The sequence below is a fragment of the Eupeodes corollae genome, chromosome 2, assembly GCF_945859685.1.
Source record: "Eupeodes corollae chromosome 2, idEupCoro1.1, whole genome shotgun sequence".
Taxonomy (NCBI): Eukaryota; Metazoa; Arthropoda; class Insecta; order Diptera; family Syrphidae; genus Eupeodes; species Eupeodes corollae.
The window spans coordinates 2,860,128-2,880,039 of record NC_079148.1 but is presented as its reverse complement, the minus strand read 5'-3'; the positions used below and the strand labels follow the sequence as shown (position 1 = coordinate 2,880,039).

The window sequence follows — 19,912 nt, the reverse complement described above, 5'->3', positions numbered from 1 at the left end:
AGTTTATGGTTAAAGGAGAGTCTTACTTTTTCCTTTTAATTTAAATTTAATAATGACCACTTTTTTGTACTCGTGGCATGATGGTTAGTGCGTTCAACTGTCATGCAAGGGGTCTTGGGTTCAATCCTGTGCCACCTTAATTTAAAAAAATTAAATTTCGCGGGTACTGCCTCTTGCGAGAAATTGACAAATCCTTCAAGAGCAATTCTTATCATGAAAAAGTGCTTTCTCAGAAACTAGCCGTTCGGATTCGACCCAAAATTGTAGGTCCCTTCCATTCCTGACAACAGTACTCGCACACAGGAATGGTTGAGAGTTGTAAGTCACTAGGCCCTGGTTCACAACGGACTGTTGCGCCACCCAATTTATTAATGACCACTTTTTTAGACCTAAGTTGAATCTCTCACATGCTTTGTAATGTTCCTTTATTTTAAATGCTGCGATGTGTTTTTGTTTATTATTTTATTATTAGGAAAGGAATTAAGCTTGTCCATCATTTACAACAGTGAACAAATTTAAATAAGAAAATTCAGTTTGCCAAGAACTCGAGGTGAGATTCACAGTCCTCTGGAAGTGGATAATATATGGCAAAGTTTCTAAAGCATTGAAAAAAAGGTTTGGTATAATTTGTGTCCGAAACAATTAAATTCTATACTGTTGTGGTGTTGGTTGGGTGAAGAATTAATGATAAAAAGGACCCAGTTCCGGTTCTTCATGCACCCTATTCCGTAGGTTTAGCATCATCGGTAGTTACAGATTCGGCATTAATTAAGATATCCAGTGATTTGGTTATGGCAACCATTTTTTAGGTATTCGATTGAGATCCGGATTCGGTTCTTTAATCAAATAATGTGTCTTGCATTTAGAGCCACAGTAGGTTTTATTAAATAACTGACGGTTTAGTGACCTTTTTTATACTTTTCCTAACGGTTTTAATGGCCTTATTCCAATGTGTCTTCAATATCTCTTTCTTACTTCAGGTTTCTTTTAGACATTAGGCTTTTTGCATATTTTTTTTAGTGAGTTAGTGATGATTTTTCAAATATATACATATGTACATATGTAAATACTATCTTCAATATTGGGCCTTATCGGGAATCTCCCGGGGAATTTTATTTCCCACGGAAAGTTTCATTCCCAAGAAACATTTCGAGTTATCGTGAATTTCCCTCGGAATAAATTTTTCCCAGGGAATTAACTACCAACATCGAAAAAACAATTTTTTTTCGGAACTCAATTTCGAATTGTGTGCAGTGTTATCATAGGATCTTAATTAAAAAAAATTTAATTGTTAGTTGAAATTCCCTAAAATTCCCTGTACAATAAAACAATATCCCAAACAAATTTCCCCTATTATGAATTTGTAAAATCTTTTAAAACATCAACTTTGTTTCTTTATTCATTAAGAATATTTGGAATCATCATTTTACGTTTCTTTATTCAGCAGAATATTCCGGATAAATCATTTTGCGGTTTTTATTTATTCGTTCCGGAATATTTAAAATGCATTCTTTTTTTTTCATGAGAAGGAAGAATTATATGGTACTTTTGTTTCCTCAAAATTGGCATAAAATAGCATAAAATTGTCCTCTTTGACTCTTGAAGAATTTGAAGAATAAAAAGTCCCTCCATCTAAAAACACTGTTTTGACAGTTACATTTCTTGTTGTTTGAAATAATTTTTGTTTTGGTTACATCGAATTTTAAACCTTTAAAATGCATAGCATAGGATTTGTATTACTGGCGGTGGAGGAGGAAGAAACAAAAAAAAGTGAAATCAGGTCTATAAGACGCGAATTAAGGGATAATTCCAACCCCTTGGAGCTACCACAAGAACTGTGAGTAAAATTTTGCAATATGCCAAATTATCTTTTTAATTATTCTTGTTTCAGATTTATCAAGAATTATCGAATAAATAAAAATGTATTCAAATATTTGCTAGATACCCTCTCCGATTCTTTCCCCATAGCAAAAAAATCATTCGCTGTGCCGAAAATCGTCAGGCTAAGTGCGTGTCTTCGTTTTTTTGCTGAAGGTGGGTACCAAAGAGGAGTCGGTAAGGACCACGATGTAGGTATTGCCCAATCAACATTCTCAGAAGTATTGTCAAACTTCCTTAACATTTTCGAGGAAAATCTTTGTCCAGAATGGATCAAAAGTCAAACCGCAGAAGAGCAAAGAAGTACGAATTTGCATTTTTTCGAAAAATATAAACTTCCAGGAGTGATTGGGTGTATAGATGGAACGCACGTAAGAATTGTTGGACCGCATGCATCTCAGCACTTGTTTTTCAACAGAAAAGGATTCTATAGCCTGAATGTTTTACTTGTAAGTGGTTCAAAAGTTGTCTATAGGTATTGTTACCTATATTTGAATACGGTTAAGTAAATACACATATTTTATTCATATTTTTAGATTTGTGATGAAGAAATGAAGATTCGTTTCGTCGATGCAACACATCCAGGAGCATGCCACGATTCATTGGTGTGGAAAGTGTCGGAGTTTCGTTCCCATTTGCTACAACGATATCTGAGTGGCGAACGAAATTTTTGGCTATTAGGTAAAAACGTTATAATTTTGTTTTGAATTGTTTTACCATTAATTTTTTTCCTCTTAGGTGACGCAGGATACCCATTAGCGCCATGGCTACTTACTCCGCATAGAACATGCCAGGAAGGATCACCGGAGAGTAAATTCAACAAAGCACATAAAGCCGCTCGCAAAATAATTGAGCAAGTGAACGGGGTTCTGAAAGGTAGGTGGAGATGCATTCTAGGCGCCAGAGAACTCCACTATGAACCCCAAAAAGCAATCCAAATCGTTAACACATGCTGTGCTTTACACAACATGTGCATATTTTTTAAAATCAGTCTTCCAATGGAGTACCAGGTTGACTCAACGATTCTGGAAGATACCGCGGATCCTTCGAATGTGCTATCTGAAAGTGACCTCCAATCAGCAAGCGATGCCGAATATTTAGCCGTTGGACAGGAATTAAGAAGAAGTATTGGAAACAGCATTTGAAACTTATTTTTTTTTATTTGATATATCACATCATCTTCAATTCACAGTCAGGAACTTCACAAACATATCTATATGTATATATATATATTATTATTATTAAAAAAATAAATAAAATAAACAAAAAAATAAACATAAAAATATTTCACTACATAAAATAAATAAAGTAACTGGTTACAAAACTTTCTTCACTTAAAACAAATTATTGCATCTTTCGGAGCTTTTCTTCCTCAATTTGAATGAGGTCCTCTTTAAATTTTATCTTCGATTCAATTTCTTTGAGTCTCAAGTTTTCCATTTTGTTATTGTGGCGTTTAATTTCTTCAAACTTTTGTTGTTTTTGCTGTTCCAATTGGATGTTATGGCGACACATTTCTTTCAACATAAGTTTTTGCTGATCATAGAGCCTATCTATAGATCGGTAAATTTTTTGTACTTTTTGAGAAAATTCCTCTTGATGACTTTCCAGAAAATCGACGGCTTTTCCTATTTTAGTGCAAATCTCTTTTTGACTAGAAAGCTCTTGTTCTAGATATTCTGGGTTCGTCGTATTAAATGATTTTCTTTTTTTTGACGATTTGCTTGAATTCATAATGTCATCAGCGACAGGCTGGGGTTCTGGTTCAATTTGTTGACGATCTACTGGAGACTTAGAATGACTTTCATCGAAGTCAAGAACACATTCCAAACTTGCTTGAAGTGAGGGAACGTTTTCTTTATCTTGGTTCCCCATTTTCCTTTTTTTACTACACGAAGGTAATCCAAATGAAGATGCATTTCGGCAACCTTCTATCGAATCCTTCATGGAACATATTCTGATGATGGTTTCCTCCAAACGCGAAAATTTGTGTTCCTTAAATTGACCTCCTCCGGTAGCTTTTTTATTTTTTATATTTTCTGACATTTTGTTCCGAATATATTTTTTTTTGTCGAGCCATACCTGTTTGTATTGAAAAAAGAAAAACATTTTTAGAGCCACAAGCATTATAATTTTGTAAACAAAATATTACTTTTTTCCAATCGGATATGGATTTGATTGGTGGACCAAGGCTATTGAGCTCCGTCTCCGTTTTCTTCCAAAACTTTGCCAAATCTTCTTTTGCTCTATAGGTGGTAAATCCAGTCGCTATATCCGTATTCTTTTCCATAATACTAACCAGAAGTTCTAATTGGTTTTGATTTGTTGAGTTCGTCCTATAATAACATTAAAAAATTGTTTTTATTTTTTAAAAAAGTTTCAAATGCACTTACAGCTGTGTTCAAAATAATAGGAGTGCTTTTACAAAATTTGCTCAAGTGTTTTTTTTTTACCATGTGTATACTGGTAATCAGCCCATTTCTCTACCTGTAAGTATAACGGGACATTAAAGATGATAAAACAATGAACTAGTTTGGAATTCATAACCGTTTACATTTGTAACCAGAGATCAAATGATCTTTACTCTCAATCAGGCTATTCAAAATAATAGGAGTGTGAGTTATATTGTACGTAAAAAAAAATCAAAAACTTAAAAAAATAAACAGTAAGTAACTAAATTAAAATAGGAATATTAAATAGTTGGAATATCGAATATCTAAACAAGTTTGATTATTTAGTGGGCCGAGGAAAGCATTGCACCGAAGAAAAACGGGAAATCGTAAAAAAGTTGCGAAATGAAGGAAAAACTTATAAGGATATAAAGTTGATGTTGGGGTGCTCTGACCAAATGATCGCCAATGCTGTAAAATATGAAAAAAAAAGTCGAAACCCGGGGACGGAAACGAGAAACGAGTGAAAATGATAATCGTCGTATTGTTCGCTACAGCCGAAAGGATCCTTTTGCGTCCTCTAAGATGATCCAGGAAGATCTAGGACCGGCAGTAAGTAGCGTAACAATAAGAAGGCGATTGTTGGAACACAATCTTTTCGCTCGCAGTCCACGAAAAGTGCCCATGCTTACAAAAAAACATGTAGCCGCTCGTTTGAAATTTACAAGAAGCCATGCTAATTGGCCTGCAGATAAATGGTGAAACATTTTGTGGACTGACGAGACCAAAACTGTTTTATTCGGTGGAACTGGCTCTAGGCAATACGTCCGACGTGCAGAAAATTCCGAGTTAAGCCTCGGTACACCATTAAAACGGTAAAGCATGGAGGTGCTAAAGTGATGGCATGGGGCAGTTTCTCATATGCTGGTGTTGGCCCCATACATCAAATCATTGGCACGATGGACCAGCGCGTTTACGTGGATATAATGTCCACTGTGATGCTGCCCTATGCGAGTTGGAATATGCCGGTTAAATGGGTATCTCAACAAGACAACGACCCGAAACACACCAGTAAGTCTGCCAAGGAATGGTTTCGGGTCAATAAGGTTGAGGTCATGGACTGGCCAGCTCAGTCGCCTGACCTCAATCCCATAGAACATGTATGGGCAGATATGAAAAAGGGTGTTTCTCGACAAAGACCCTTGAATTCGAGGCAGTTGTGGAACGCAGTCGAGCAAACATGGAACCAAATTCCAGTTGAGCGTTGTCGGGCCCTTGTGAACTCTATGCCACGCAGATGTGCAGCAATTATAAAAAAACAAAGGATTTTCCACAAAATACTGACAAAAAAATCTTAATATTGAATATTTTTTTTTAGTTTTTATACTTTATTTTGTTTACTCCTATTATTTTGAACAATTCGTTTTGGCTTTATTTTGATAAAATTCATGTTTTTACTAACTTATTTATTTTAAACAAAGTAATCTTTAAGCATAATAATAAAAGACTGGATTACCTTTTTTGTACAAAAGAAAAAATAAATTTAAAAAAATTATACAACTTTTGTATCACGATTTAATCTAAAAAGAACAGGCACTCCTATTTTTTTGAACACAACTGTACATTGCTCCGTCTCGCCTTAATTTCTCCGCCAAAATAAATGCGGAAAAATTCCAGAGAAATCACATCAAATTTCCCATGCAAATATTGTTCACGATAGCAATAAATTCCGAGCGGAATTTCGAATATCATTCACGATACGAATTTTTCGAACGTGGGAAATATTTCACGGGAAATCTTGTTCACGATAGGGCCCATTATTAAAATATTTTCAGTATTTTAATTACTTTTCAAAAATCTTCCTCACATGTTCTTCATAAACCTCGAAGAAACGAGAAGTATTAATTTTATGATGCCTTTTAAAAAAAATGCGTAACCGTGTAATAGTGAACTATTTATGTAACGAATTCGTCATCAAAACAAGGTTATCACATCAAGTTTTTGAAATACATAAATTAAAAAAGATATAAAAATGTTCAAAATGGGTAGTTTAATTTGAGCATATATGTACATATTATTAAAATTAGAGTTTGAAATCCACCCCAAAAACGTATTACAAATGAATTTTTGAAAACCATGGAAGCTTAACATTCATTAAGACTCATTTAAAGTCACTCATCAGCCCGGTTTAGGGCTCTCAGGCTTGGATCTTATTTAAAAAAGATGAGAACGTCTAAAAATGCTTCGAGAGAAAAAATCTTCAGCTGATATTTGGTCCCGTACTTAGATGATTGAGTCATATAAAGTGATTGGACATCAACGCCCCAGCCGGGAAAAGGCTTCTAATCCAATCCCGAGAGATGGCGAAATAGAAGAGGTCTGCTATTTAGGTCGCGCAGATAGTTTCAGGGAATGTTCACAAATATTTTAATGAATGTGATTCGTTAATGGCTTGAGAATTGTTTTCGCTTTATGCGTTGTAATTTCGTTTATTGAAAAAATAACTTAAAAGCATTTAAAACCGTGAAATAGATAAAGATACAAAATTCAAATTAAAGAAAATTAGGTGAAAATTATGGTGAAGAGGCATAATTTCCTTTTAGTTGTAATGTTCGTGCAACTAATTCCAATATTTTCGTTTCATTAGTGAGATTATTTTCATTTTAATCCGTTTTTAATATATAAAGAATTCAAAGTGCGTTTTAACTCTCATATAACCATCGTTTTTCTTTTAAAGCAATGTTTTTTGGTTGTCCGGATAGATTTTTCAATTTTCTTTCCGTTTTGGCTTTTGTTAGGTTACCACTGTTGTTTTCTCTCCCACTTTCAGGCTTTGGCATATAAATCTGCCTCCCTTTAATTGTCTGCATTATGCAGATTTATGTACATATAAACCCACTTTAAATTTTCCCAATTTGGAAGTGCTGTTCTGAAGTTGAACAATTTATGATGAATTTTCGAATTTTAATGAGCAGAACTGTCAAATCATACACAATAACCAATGAAACTTTACATTCAGATAAAAAATAAACCTCTACATCATCTCTAACGCTTATAAACAAACAATTCTTATCGATTCTGAGTATTATTAACAACCATAGACATACTATACATGGACTGCTAGTGGTGTGAATTTTCCATACAAAGTTTTAATAAAAATGGTTCCACTTTAAACTAGCTACACTAGCCCTTTCAGGCCCAGTGGCAAAAAAAAGTATGTAATATTTAGCGACATCTGTTCGTATTTAGTTGAGAAAAGCTTTTTCTGACATAGAAAGTACTGACATCTAGTATAATTTGTTGAAGACAAACGATGCCATGTTTTTTTTGCTGTGAGCAGTGCTGTCGTTTTGAAAATTTAGAGAGTAGTATTTTTCTATCATTTTGGGGAGCATTTTCTTAAATTGAGGAGTGAAACAAAAAAACAACAAACACATGCTTGGCCCATGAACAAAATTAAAAACTGAAAATAAAAATGTCCAAATTCGAAGTTAATTGGCCTATTGAGAAGGTTAATGTTCCGAAAACAGACAAATAGAAGGATATAATGTCGTACCAAATTTTTGCTTTCACTGCTTAAAGGCCAACATTTTAAAATAATATAGTTGAAATAAATAATTTAAACTCATAACTTTTTTAATTAAATAAGAAATTGACAATTGAAATTATATTTTACATCAACATACATGTTTGAATATTCAAGAATAAATTAAAGGCATTATTGTAAATTCGATGTTTCATATTTTCAGTTACAATCATTAAGGGGTCAATTATAGCTACCATTGAAATCGATCAAGACGATGTTTCCCTTTGATTAGAAATGAAAATTATATAATCATCCATCGGAAATCACACAAAGAATTTGTTTTTTGAGAAAAAAGTGTAATTGCGCATTTATTTTTCTCTACAACGGATGGAAATTCATTTTCCTGAACAGCTGATACTTTATATTCAAAGGTGAAACGAATCGTTCCACTGATTTGTGTTCCAATTTCACACAATTCCAATGATAGATTTCTCTCAGTAAAATTTTGTCGGTGGATTTCAATCGGGAAATTTTTCAATGACAAAAATGTTTAAGGATAGCTATAAACGACCTGTCAAAAACATTCGAATGTTTGTTTTCAATGATGAAAACCAATGATAGCTATAACTGGCGCCTTATACAATGATTTGTTATTCTAGATTAAAGTTTTCGATGGCTCCCATTTTTCTGTGAAATTGTTTTTAATTAGTTCCTTAGCAGTTAGTAGGGCATTTACCGTTTATACGTTGAGTGAATTTCTTTTTTATCTTTTATAAGGCTTATATCTGAAAATTTTCTTTCTGCTGTTGCACTATTATTGGGGCATTATATTTTAAATTTTGGTTTTTTGTAAACCAAATAAAAATTTATTTTCCGTTTTATTTTGGGGAGTAGTTTTCGTCCGTGGGTAGAGTAGCAGTTGACTCTGAAAATAGTAAAATACTACTATAGTAGCAAAAACGACAGCAGTGGATGTGAGTATTAAATGTTACACAATTTTTCCGCATAGCCCTCTTTGCGCTAGTGTTTTGTCCTTTAAAAGTGGAACCATCGTGAAGTTGGCTACTAGCAGTCCATGTATAGTATGTCAATGTTAACAACATTTTGTAAAACCAGATTTAAAAAACTGGAAACAGAGTCCACTTTTGTTTAGTGTAAACAGAGTTTAATATGAAATTTACAATGAAACACACCCTTAAACAAATTCAAAAACCTGAACGTGAAAGACTCAGTTGTCAAATGTCAAGGTTATCAACATTTTTTGAAATAAAAAGCGCGGGCCGGCTAATTTGTTTTAAAACATCGTTTATCGTTTTGTGTTTATTAATTTTATTTATTACATCTACTCCTTAAAAACATATAAATATCATGTCTCTTTGGGTGGACAAACACCGACCAAGGGAGCTTGCCAAATTGGACTACCACAAAGTAATTTTATTTCAAGTTGTAAGTCATTCACTTTAATAACAAGAAAAACAAATGTTACTCTAGGAACAAGCAGAGCACTTGCGGAACCTCAGCCAACAAGGTGACTTCCCACATCTAATGTTCTATGGCCCGTCAGGAGCTGGCAAAAAGACTCGAATAATGTGCCTCTTGCGCGAACTCTATGGATCTGGAGTAGAACGTCTGCGAAACGAAACTATGACCTTCACAACTCCATCCAATCGTAAAGTGGAAGTCATGACAGTGAGCAGCAACTATCATATGGAAGTGAATCCTTCCGATGCCGGCATATACGATCGTGTCGTGGTAATCGATTTGATCAAACAGGTTGCTCAAACCCACCAAATCGACCCACACGGGCAGCGAGACTTCAAAGTGATTGTCCTCTCGGAAGTAGATGAACTCACGAAAGACGCTCAACACGCCCTGCGTCGCACAATGGAAAAATACGTTGCAACATGTCGCATCATTCTATCGGTCAATTCAACTTCCCGTGTGATCCCGGCCATTCGCAGCCGTTGTCTGGGAATCAGGGTCTCGGCACCCTCACAAGATGTCATCGTTGGAATCTTACAGAGCACTTGCAAAAAGGAAGGACTCAATATCCCCATCGAATTGGCCCACCGCATAGGAGAGAAATCAGAGAGAAACCTGAGACGTGCGATTCTGATGCTGGAAGCAGCTAAAGTGCAGCAATATCCATTCACGTCAAATCAGGAAATCGTCGATTTAGATTGGCAGGTTTTCCTTAAAGAAACAGCTAACCAAATCATCCTTGAGCAGACACCAGCCAAGCTGGAAAAAATACGTGATCGTTTGTATGAGCTCCTGGCCCAGGGGGTGCCTCCAGATATGATTTTCAAAGGGTTGGTTGAGAATCTGGTCAAGAATTGTGATATGTCTTTGAAAGCCAAAACACTGGAGTTTGCCACTTTGTATGAGCATCGGATGCAGAACGGCTCCAAACATATTTTCCATTTGGAAGCGTTTGTGGCGCACTTCATGAACATTTACAAACGATTCATATCTGAATCTCTTATGATGGATGAGTTTTAAAAAGAATTTAAAAAATTTAAATAAAATATATTAACTACAAAAGAACAGATGACTTTATTTATTTTATTTTTTTTAACAATTAGTTTCTCTGCTTCTGACGATCCCGTTCCATTTGATAGGCCATTTGTATTTTATCGTCTGATGTTCGCACTGCGGTATCGATGTACATCTTAAGAACTTCGTCCAGTTCGACGTGGGCTTGTTTGTATTCGACGTCAATGTCGGAGTTCAGCTTCAGTCCGTGCATAAGGAGATCCAACGAATGCAATGGCAGGCACATCTCACGATTGGTCACGGCTATTGGTCGTTTGAAATCGAAATATTCGCTACCTGCTCCGAGCATGGCCCAGATGAGTTCTTTAGCTAGTTCGGTTGCTTCCAGAAGACGGCTGTGATTTACAAATAAGCGAAGGAGTTCCGAAGAATTGGCAGCCTGAAATGATTGGGAAATAAACAATTTTAATCAATATGCCAATGAGAACTTAAAATAAGGTAATCCTTTAATTTTTGGCGGTGGTATTTTAAGACTGGCTTCACTGTTCCTCAAGGCAGACCATCCTGTTGGATGTGGATCAAGAAGCTTGTTCTGGTTTTCTCTTCGTAGTAAACAAGAAATAACCAAGAGATTACAGACATTTTGATAGATCTTCTGGTCTCTAAGACTTGGGAAAGTGGATATTTAATCGAATATTTAGTAAGTTTGACTACTGGTGGAAAAAAAAGGATCGAAAGAGTTGTCTGAACTGTGTTGTTTTGAAACGTCTTGGTGTTTGGAAAATGTATTAATTGACTGAGTGGGGTTCAACACGTGAAAGTTTATAAAATTAGGATATTTAGCTCCAGCTCTTATTTCAAATTTGGGTAGAACTTGAAAGCGAGTTCCAGCGTGACGCTGGAAAATGCTCGTTGCTGCGTCGAAATTGGAAGACTCGACCGAAACCAACAGAGGACTTCGACAAGGCGATGCGCTGTCATGTAGCTGCTTTAATATTGTTCTTGAAAGAGTGGTGCGCAACATAAACGCCAATACAAGTGGCACCATCTTTCAAAATTCAACACAATATCTTGCATATGCAGATGACATCGACTTTATGACGGGTGCCTTCTCTATAATCGAGTCTGAGGCGAAGAAAATGGGTCTTGACATTAACGAGGACAAAACGAAGTATTTAATGTCTTCAAATAGAGTCGATTCACACCGTAGACTTGGTCAAAATGTGACAATTGACAGTTAAAACTTCGAGGTGGTAAGCGAATTTGTTTATCTGGGCACTACTGTTAATTCTGGAAATGACATCAGCGCGGAGATCAAATGTAGAATTACAATTGCTAATCGCTTTTCTTTGGCCTAAGGAAGCAATTGAGGAATAAGGCCCTATCGCGAAGTACCAAAGAGACACTCTACAAAACTTTAATCATCCCAGTCTTGCTGTATGGTGCAGAAGCATGGACCCTTTCTCAGGCGGATGAAGGATCTCTTGGTATCTTCGAGAGGAAGGTTTTGCGTACGATCTATGGTCCGGTTTGTGTGGACAGGCAAAGAAACATTTGGCGGAGAAGATTTAATCAGGAGTAATACGAGCTGTACAGCGACTTGCCACTGGTAAAAAATGCGTGTTCAACGCTTAAGATTATAGTTTTGTTTCTTTGGATGGTCCGGCAGCAATTAGGGAGTTATAGGGATATCTTAGAGAGTTTTTTTTATTACGATACACTTTAATTAATACGGTTAGAAAAATTGGGAAATTAACCTGTTTTTAACTTCCTGTTGTGGTTAGTGTTAAAGGTTCTATTTATTTTGATGTCGTCAAACTCTTTTTTCAAGGCCGATGGAAAATCAATTGTATGGTTGAATGCCGTAAGGACGAGGTTTCTTACGAATCTTTCTTGACGTTATACTAACTAACTTTTAAACTTGTAAACCAATCCCATTGACCTACAAATACCAAGCCGAGTAACCGTCGATCATACTAGCTATTTCAGACATGCACATGGTTCAGGCAAGGATAAGATCTATCATATATTTCTTTAAGTCCTTGAGAAGGTAGATCACAAGAGTGATATTAGACTGGAATTGTACGAGTGCTGGACGATAAGTTAAAAAGGGGAAGTGACAGTTGGCACTTTTGAGAGGAAAATCAGTAGATATTTGGTACTATATGCGAATCGAGGAGAAGGTTCAATCCTGAATTGTAACAATTCTATAAAGATGTAAGGCAGTACAGTGCAGCCCATCTTACCACGTTTGGCAAATACTGGTATACCAATCGCTACTTGTAAACTGTTGCTAATGCAAGACGCTACGAAGAAGGCAAACAACAACAAGGTGGAACAACATCACCACGTGTCAGGTGACTAAAAACATCTGGCCAACACTAGGTTTAAAACGATCAAGCAAAGTACGCGGCTAGGCGTATGCTCAAATGAATTTTGCAGAAGCCGTGTGGACGAGAAAGGGGAGCAAACAATTCTTCACCTTCTCTGTGCATGCCCTGCTCTAGCTCAAAAACGCAAGAATTATCTAGGAGAATTCTTCTTAAACGATCTGAATCATATCAGCATAATCAGACTCTCACGTCTTCGTAAGCGACTCAAACTGGTTTCATTGAGCTTAGGAGGAAGCTTCAAGATTCATGTGGTATCACAATGGGCCATTAAACTGACCTAAGTGTATCCGCTTCTATCATGAACAGCCGCTTTAACCTAACCTAACCTATCAAGACGTAGATGTAGTTCAAAGAGCCGAAACGCATCGCCTACACTAACCCGGCCATATCGAGTGAATGCACAACAATGCTCCGGTAAAAAAATCTTTCAATCTCAGCTCCCAGGTTCGAGACGACGAGGAAGACCTGAACCGACAGGGATCAGGCGCACGAGCGGTTGGTCACTGGAAAAACGTAATATCTCAGGCTGATACCCTCCTTCGATCGGCAGCCTTAAAAGTAAATAAATTTGTTGCTATTGATACATTGAATTTTTTGGCGAAAATATATTTCCTCTGATTGTGTTGAAACAGAAGAAGAACGTCGTCCAATAAAGATGCATACTATTCAAGTAGCAGAAGAACTCACCAGCAGCGTGATTATTCACAAGATTTCGAGCTTACTCAAGGTAATTCGAGTAATAACGTGGTGGCTTCGTTACGAAACCAATCTTCGCGCAGTGAGTCTGGCCAGGAAAAACTCAAAAATATACTAGTGACTGCCTCGAAACTCACTACTCGAAGCTTATTTTTGTAACGAAGATCCTTTTACTTTATTCTGTAAAAAAACACGAGGTATCAAACTTTACAATGCATACTCTGTGCAGGGATTTTGCTAAGTTGTGGTTCATTTGAAGTAACAGCAGAGATTGGGTTCCTGACGGTGGAAACAATAGCGTCGGGCGAGCAGAATTTCGTTCAACGAATCATCAATTATATTAAATTACGTGGTGCGAAAGTTCGTTGTAAACTAGGGCCTAATGACTTACAAATCTTAACCATTGTTGTTCATTAAAAAGAGATCTCGCAAAACCCTCCCGCTCCCGTTGTGGAAGGAGCTATGCAGACTGAGAGGCTTTGCAGGTGAAGATCAATATCGGTTTAGGTTGGCTACTTAGTTTTTGTTTTTTCTTTCACTGAACCGCTTAAGGAATAAAGCTTGTTGCTTACATCTCAACAAAGCAAGTGTTAACCATCATTTTAGATACGAAAATTTGAACCAGCAGTGTTAGGGGAGTTAATAGTCAAGATATTTGTTAAACTTACCTTATAAGCGATATACAACCACTGCGGAACAAATGCATTTAAACTCAAAAGTTTATTAACGACACTCTTCCGGATCATCGTTGAGTCTTCTTCCTCATTATCTTCAACCAATTTTTGCAACAAGGACCAAGCCATATCTGCTGCGCTGCTTCTATGTGGAAGATCTTCAAATGAAAAAAAGAAACAAAATTGTAAGATGTATGACTCCTCATCTCAAAATGTTCTTTTACCTGCTAAATCATTTTCCTGCAACCATGACCATGCGTCATTGGGATTCTCATCGGCTGTCCTCACACATGCTGCTGTCAAACTATCAAACACCGGCAACACACTGTGTCCGAATCCTTTGGCCAATTTCAAGGCTGGTGTAAAAAGTCCACTATTCGAAAGAATAACAATAAGTTCTTGAGAGCCTGCATGCAGGAAAGCCCCAATGTCTTTGCGATGTTCCGATAAAACAATCAATGACTCAGTTTGAAGGAGTTCCTTGCGAATGTCTTTGATTTCTAAAACTACAACTTGTTCCTTTCCAATTGCCTTCAGAAAAAAAACATTTAATTTAAAAATAAAATGAGGAACCAATCATGTCACACTATCATTACCTCTTCGGTTTCCATGTTATCATTGGTCATAGAATTACTACCGTATTCATCTCCAATAACTGGCTTTGCAATCCACCTATATCGATGGTCAATAAGATGCAACGAATTGATGCAAACTAGAAGACAAGAACAACGCTTCTTCATGGCTTCTATAGAATCACTCTCCAGATGCAAACGCATCGCCTGCTCATACATGACAGATGAAGCTTTTCGCATATTCCCATTGTTCACATGGAACGCATACAAAAAGTCATAGATCTCATTATCATCGATGGCAAGCGATCTAGCTCGGGATTCGACAATATTCTCGAATTCATCATGCAATCCCACGTAAGGGAAATGCATAAGAAGATCCAAGCGTTTCTTATTAAACAAAGTCACCACCAACTGCCGCAAGCAGTCCTTTCTCCTCGATAACTCGGCGTTGTAAATTAGGGAATGATAGGCTTCCTCATAGTGTTCGAGAATCAGATGATTGTTGAAGACTATCGATTGGAACATCGGCAATTGTGGATCATTTTTGTCGAGAATTCCAATGGCAACTTGAGCCATGGAAATTATATGATCCAATGCATTGTGCTGTTCAAAGAGCTGGATGACTTTTAGGTAGTATCGAGCGATAGCTTGGTTGTGAGTCAATTCCTCCTCGGTGCTCTTGAGGATCTTCTCCCGCATAAACTGTTCGGTAAGGACTCCTTTAGCACTCTGCAAGAACAGATCGTAGGCTTTGTGGGTTTCTCCATTGTCTAGCAGTGATACTGCCAGAATGAATTGTCCTACAAAAAGTGTGATAAGAAAATTTCCAAAATTTGTTAAAGTATGAGACTCACTGGAGCACACATTCCATTCACACCAACTGTTCAAAAGACGCACATAGTCCTCGACGATTATGTGCTGACAAGTGCTGAATAGCCATTCCCCAAATGTGAAGTTAAAAGAAACCGCCCAACTGAAAGAAAAGGGAACCTTTCTAAAATAAAACTTCATGACAAAAAAAATATGTTTTCTCTTACATGAGTTGACTTATGATTCTCACGAGAGGAATCAAAGTCTGTTGCCATTGTGGAGTTTTCAAAGATTTACAACCCTCTCCATAGAGAGCCAAGGCTGTGTAGAGTCCCTTCGAGCTAAGGAAGATCCGAAGCAGAGGAGCTGAGTGATTTTTCCCACCGTTGAGGAAAATCTTAGGACCTCCATTGGTAAATTGCAACATATTCAAACGCTGAATGCTGCTATCTCTGAAAGTAGTATTCTAAATGTAATTGTCAGGTGTCAGTAAATTTCACTTACAATGTGGAACAGGCAGCAAGATTAACCGGTGTTTCACATATCCAAACCATTACGTAGTAGGACTGCAGGAAGATCACTGTGTCGGGCATAAATTGAGAACGAATAGTTTCGAGGATGTCAGGCGACAAGGAGCATGTATCAATTAGAATCTGTTGCAGAATCAGCAAATTACGACACAAAGCAAAGCTGAGGTGCAAAGAAAGATAAAGTTATCAAAGTTAAAAACCAAACAAACAAATTTCTCGAACCTAATCAATGACATTTGTCTAACAGATTCCGAAAGAACAGACACTCCAATATGACTTCCAAAAAGACCACCAATCGACATTAGAAACCGAGATGACTGAGTGAGACTTGCATGAGTTTGCATGCTTTCAGGACTTCCATTATCCATGCGTAGATTATCTAAGAGCATGGCCATCGGGGTTCGTAGATCGCTAATGGCTTGAATTTTTTGACGAATGGTTACTATGAAGTTGTTGGGTAGAATCTTAACAAACAAAAGAAAAACTTAGTTCATCATCTCATTGAAAAACAAGCAAAGATAAACCCACCTCTCTATCATGATCGCCATCCAAAATCTCATCAACCAGCTTCCCTATGAGTACATTAGGCATTTCCAATTGATAGAGTTTTTTATCCAAGTCCATTTTGACATCTTCTGGTAACCATTGTTCTATTTGCGCCAACATCGCCACCAAGTTCACCAAATCCTCTCCGACTTGTTCGTTGCCAGCAAAGTGTACCGATATAACATTATCCATTTCGACATTATCCCCAGAAACCATTAAGTGCTCGAGAGTCTCACATGGTCGAAGCATTGAAAATGTATTCTTCTTAACAATACACAAAGCATCGATAGGATCAAGAATTAAGAGACCAATTGGTTGACAGGCTTTGATGTGATACTGTTCACAGCAGGAATAGAAACGTTCCCATAAGCGAGTGGAGATTTCCAAATACTCATCATCGCTGATATCGAAATCTTTGACTTCGTTTTGGATCTCATCCTCGACTGCCTGGCAGACTTGTTCTTTGAGAGCGACAATGGAGAGTTTGGAGTCGAAACGAACACTTGATCGACGGAACATCTTAATTAAAAACAAATTAACTAAATTATCATAACCTCAAATGGAAATCTTAGAATACTTACAAAAAGAGCCTTTGTGACAACAGGTCTTTCGAATTTTCGGAAAACATAGGAGCAGTAAGCTTCTCGTGGATCCATGCCTTGTTCGACGCCGACACAGTAACGGTCTGGTGGTGGTTCCATTGCCGCCGATACCCAATTGATACCAGTTCCTCGCTGGAGGCAGAAGTTTGATATGCTGAATTCACCTTCTGCGTTACACCATAGAGCCCAAATTCTTGACTCGGACGCATTGAAATCAGCTAAATCAGATTGAGGGGCGGATATGATTTTCTTGCGAGTTAGATAGTAATTCGAGGCTCCATCGGAATTGATATCGATGCAAACAAATTCCGAGCCCATCGAATGGGAGAGAAATGCACATAAAGTTGTGTCGTTGATTTTCCGGAGGGCGTTTGTTTGAGCTGAAAGAGGAGGTATACAAACAAAGAGCTATAACAGAAAAATGTAGTTTCACTTACGCCCTTGCATTCTTGATTCAGCTCCCTCGCGAATGCAACTTATGGAACAAACATTCTGCAACGAAGTCGTCGACCACATTCGCAACTGATCATCTCGATAAAGAGCCACAAGAAAGATGTGTCCATTGATGTGAGTGAACACCAAGGAGTTGGCATATTCAGCATCGGAAGAGTTGGATTTTCCACTAAAATAAAAGCAACATTTAAAGAACACACCACAAAATACAAAGTAACCTCATACATTAAAGCTCCTTTAAGATTTGAAAACAATCTTGGCATAATGTAGTGCTCCTTGAGAACATGGACCAAAGTCTGCCCTGAGTGGCAGTTCATCAGATACAAGGTTAGTTGGTTTTGGTAGGCGAGAGCAAAGTAGGCCTCTTCGCCGTTGGGAGAGAGAAAACTTGCTGCAGCGTGTGGAACTGGATTACTCGAGGACGTATTCTGTCCGATCACATAGAAGGTAGATGGGTCACGAGCTGCATTGGTGCTGGCATCACGAAATATCGAAAACGATTGAGTGTCGGATATTTCATGTTTTCCAGCCAGAACATTGGGGTGGGAGAATTTGATGCGGTGCAAGCTGCAGACAGTTGTCACAAGAATGACAATTGAGTCCTCCAACTCGGTTATGGTCAGGGAGAGTACTGGTGAGTCGGTGAACTTGTAGCGGACGTTGCTTTGATAAAGATTAAAGTCCAAACTAACTTCAGATAGTTCCAAGATATCTTGATAGGTTCGCCTAGTTGGAAAAGGGACTTTTCAGAATAAAATCTTGTAAATCATTTGAAAATGGTTTACCAGTATATGAAGCGATTTCGAATGTGATTGTTTGTGGCATTTTTGTAGCAGTAGCCGCCAGCTTTTTCGGCGACTTTTATGTCCTGAAGGGTGCTCTGGGTAGCACCTAAATAATAGTTTATACATAAATTATTATCTGAGTTAAGACAGTAGAAACAAAACAATTTAACAAACCCGTGTTCAATGTGATTTCATTCCAATCTTCTTCGGCGGATAAATCAGGAATAACTTCGCGGTAGCTTAGGGTGAAATTTTCCATTCTGATTTGGTTGTGTATTATTTTTAAATATTCAAGCTTATGTGATTATTAATAAGAAATAGTAACAATATTTTAAAAAATTATTAAAGAGGCGTTTGATTGTGGTTTTATCACCGCCAAACAAAATTCTAACCTCAAAATTCATAGAAATGTCAGTTAGTCAGGGTTGTTATTGGATTTCGCATATTTCAAGAGTTGCCAATTTAAATTACCAAAATAGACTAGAAAATCTTATAACGTCCCATAATGTATTTAAAATTTAAGAGGTAATATTCTTGAAAGCCAAGAAGCTGTTTTGTCGAGATATTCGAGACCGTAATCAAATTTAATAAAACTTTTAGTACGACATTAATTTATGTATTAACACTGTCAATTTTTGTTGAGACATACATTTAGTAGATGTCAAAAGCTTTATTCTTCGTTGCGTTATTTATTTCGGAGGTACGAACATTTTTCATTTCGTGAAATATTGTAGTAGGTAACACGTATTGTTTACATTTTTTTTCGATTTATCAGAAACTGTCAGATGAAATTTTATTATAAACGTACGTCTTTATTTCTTTTGTCATTTTCAAATTTGCTGGACTGTACATTTTGATGTTATTATCTGCATGATAGTAGGTTGTCAGTTGACTTTGAAATCCCTGGTGGAGTCAAACAGGGCTGTATTCTGTCACCAATATTGTTTTTGCTTTTGATAAGCGATGTACTGCGCACCCTATGTCCCTTAAGGGATCCCCAACGGCCTTAACAGGTCTGACCTAAGTAAGTATCTGTAAAAAAAATAGTTATGTCATGGTTTTTGAAATATTGCCGTAGAAAAAACATAGTACACTCGCGCAAATAGACACCTTTCTTGAAACCATGTATTTCTATTCTAGAGACCTTGAAATGTCGAGAAGTGTCATATTTTTCAAAGTAATCCGACATAATACAAAAATCTCTCTTTATCAAAATGATTCGAGTTTTTCAATATTAATCGTGATTTTAAAGTGGATGATCCTACTAAATTTCATTAAACATCAATTTTTAATCGTGATTCCTACCGCAAATCACTCTGCTTGGGACACTTGACTGTCAATTTGTATGTATGTAATGGTGATTCGATTATGGCTAGAAGTTTGCCTTTGCTGCATAAACGGCTATTTTCCTAATTGAGGAAGCCATTAAAGCAGAAATGGGATTCACCATCAAACTAAATTTTTAGGAACAAGGATCTGTTTCACAATGTAAAACTAAAGTTCTGAGTTACCCACTACTTAAATTACTTTCCAGTTAAATTCTCGCTTGAAGAATAGTGCG

At 36.9% G+C, this 19,912-nt stretch overlaps 4 protein-coding genes across 4 annotated transcripts; 2 read left to right on the top strand and 2 right to left on the bottom strand.

Moving 5' to 3' along the window:
• Nucleotides 1–1,084: 1,084 nt before the first annotated feature.
• LOC129947046 (putative nuclease HARBI1) lies at nt 1,085–3,054 on the top strand. Its single transcript, XM_056057483.1, has 4 exons — nt 1,085–1,837; nt 1,892–2,327; nt 2,415–2,559; nt 2,617–3,054. Exons 1-4 carry the CDS (start codon nt 1,716–1,718, stop codon nt 3,021–3,023), a joined length of 1,110 nt encoding a protein of 369 aa, XP_055913458.1. The 5' UTR covers nt 1,085–1,715; the 3' UTR covers nt 3,024–3,054.
• Nucleotides 3,055–3,155: 101 nt separating this feature from the next.
• LOC129947048 (uncharacterized) lies at nt 3,156–4,229 on the bottom strand. The gene is made up of 2 exons (XM_056057485.1): nt 4,031–4,229; nt 3,156–3,960 (listed from the first exon to the last, which is right to left on the bottom strand). Exons 1-2 carry the CDS (start codon nt 4,166–4,168, stop codon nt 3,223–3,225), a joined length of 876 nt encoding a protein of 291 aa, XP_055913460.1. The 5' UTR covers nt 4,169–4,229; the 3' UTR covers nt 3,156–3,222.
• A 4,819-nt stretch (nt 4,230–9,048) lies between these two features.
• On the top strand, nt 9,049–10,341 carry LOC129947047 (replication factor C subunit 3). Its single transcript, XM_056057484.1, has 2 exons — nt 9,049–9,222; nt 9,286–10,341. Exons 1-2 carry the CDS (start codon nt 9,163–9,165, stop codon nt 10,294–10,296), a joined length of 1,071 nt encoding a protein of 356 aa, XP_055913459.1. The 5' UTR covers nt 9,049–9,162; the 3' UTR covers nt 10,297–10,341.
• Nucleotides 10,327–18,730, bottom strand: LOC129947040 (nuclear pore complex protein Nup160 homolog). Its single transcript, XM_056057476.1, has 14 exons — nt 18,526–18,730; nt 18,352–18,457; nt 17,792–18,292; nt 17,551–17,735; nt 17,093–17,493; nt 16,494–17,030; nt 16,188–16,429; nt 15,940–16,125; nt 15,663–15,887; nt 15,480–15,598; nt 14,650–15,425; nt 14,278–14,584; nt 14,048–14,211; nt 10,327–10,729 (listed from the first exon to the last, which is right to left on the bottom strand). Exons 1-14 carry the CDS (start codon nt 18,608–18,610, stop codon nt 10,376–10,378), a joined length of 4,188 nt encoding a protein of 1,395 aa, XP_055913451.1. The 5' UTR covers nt 18,611–18,730; the 3' UTR covers nt 10,327–10,375.
• Between the last annotated feature and the right edge of the window lie 1,182 nt (nt 18,731–19,912).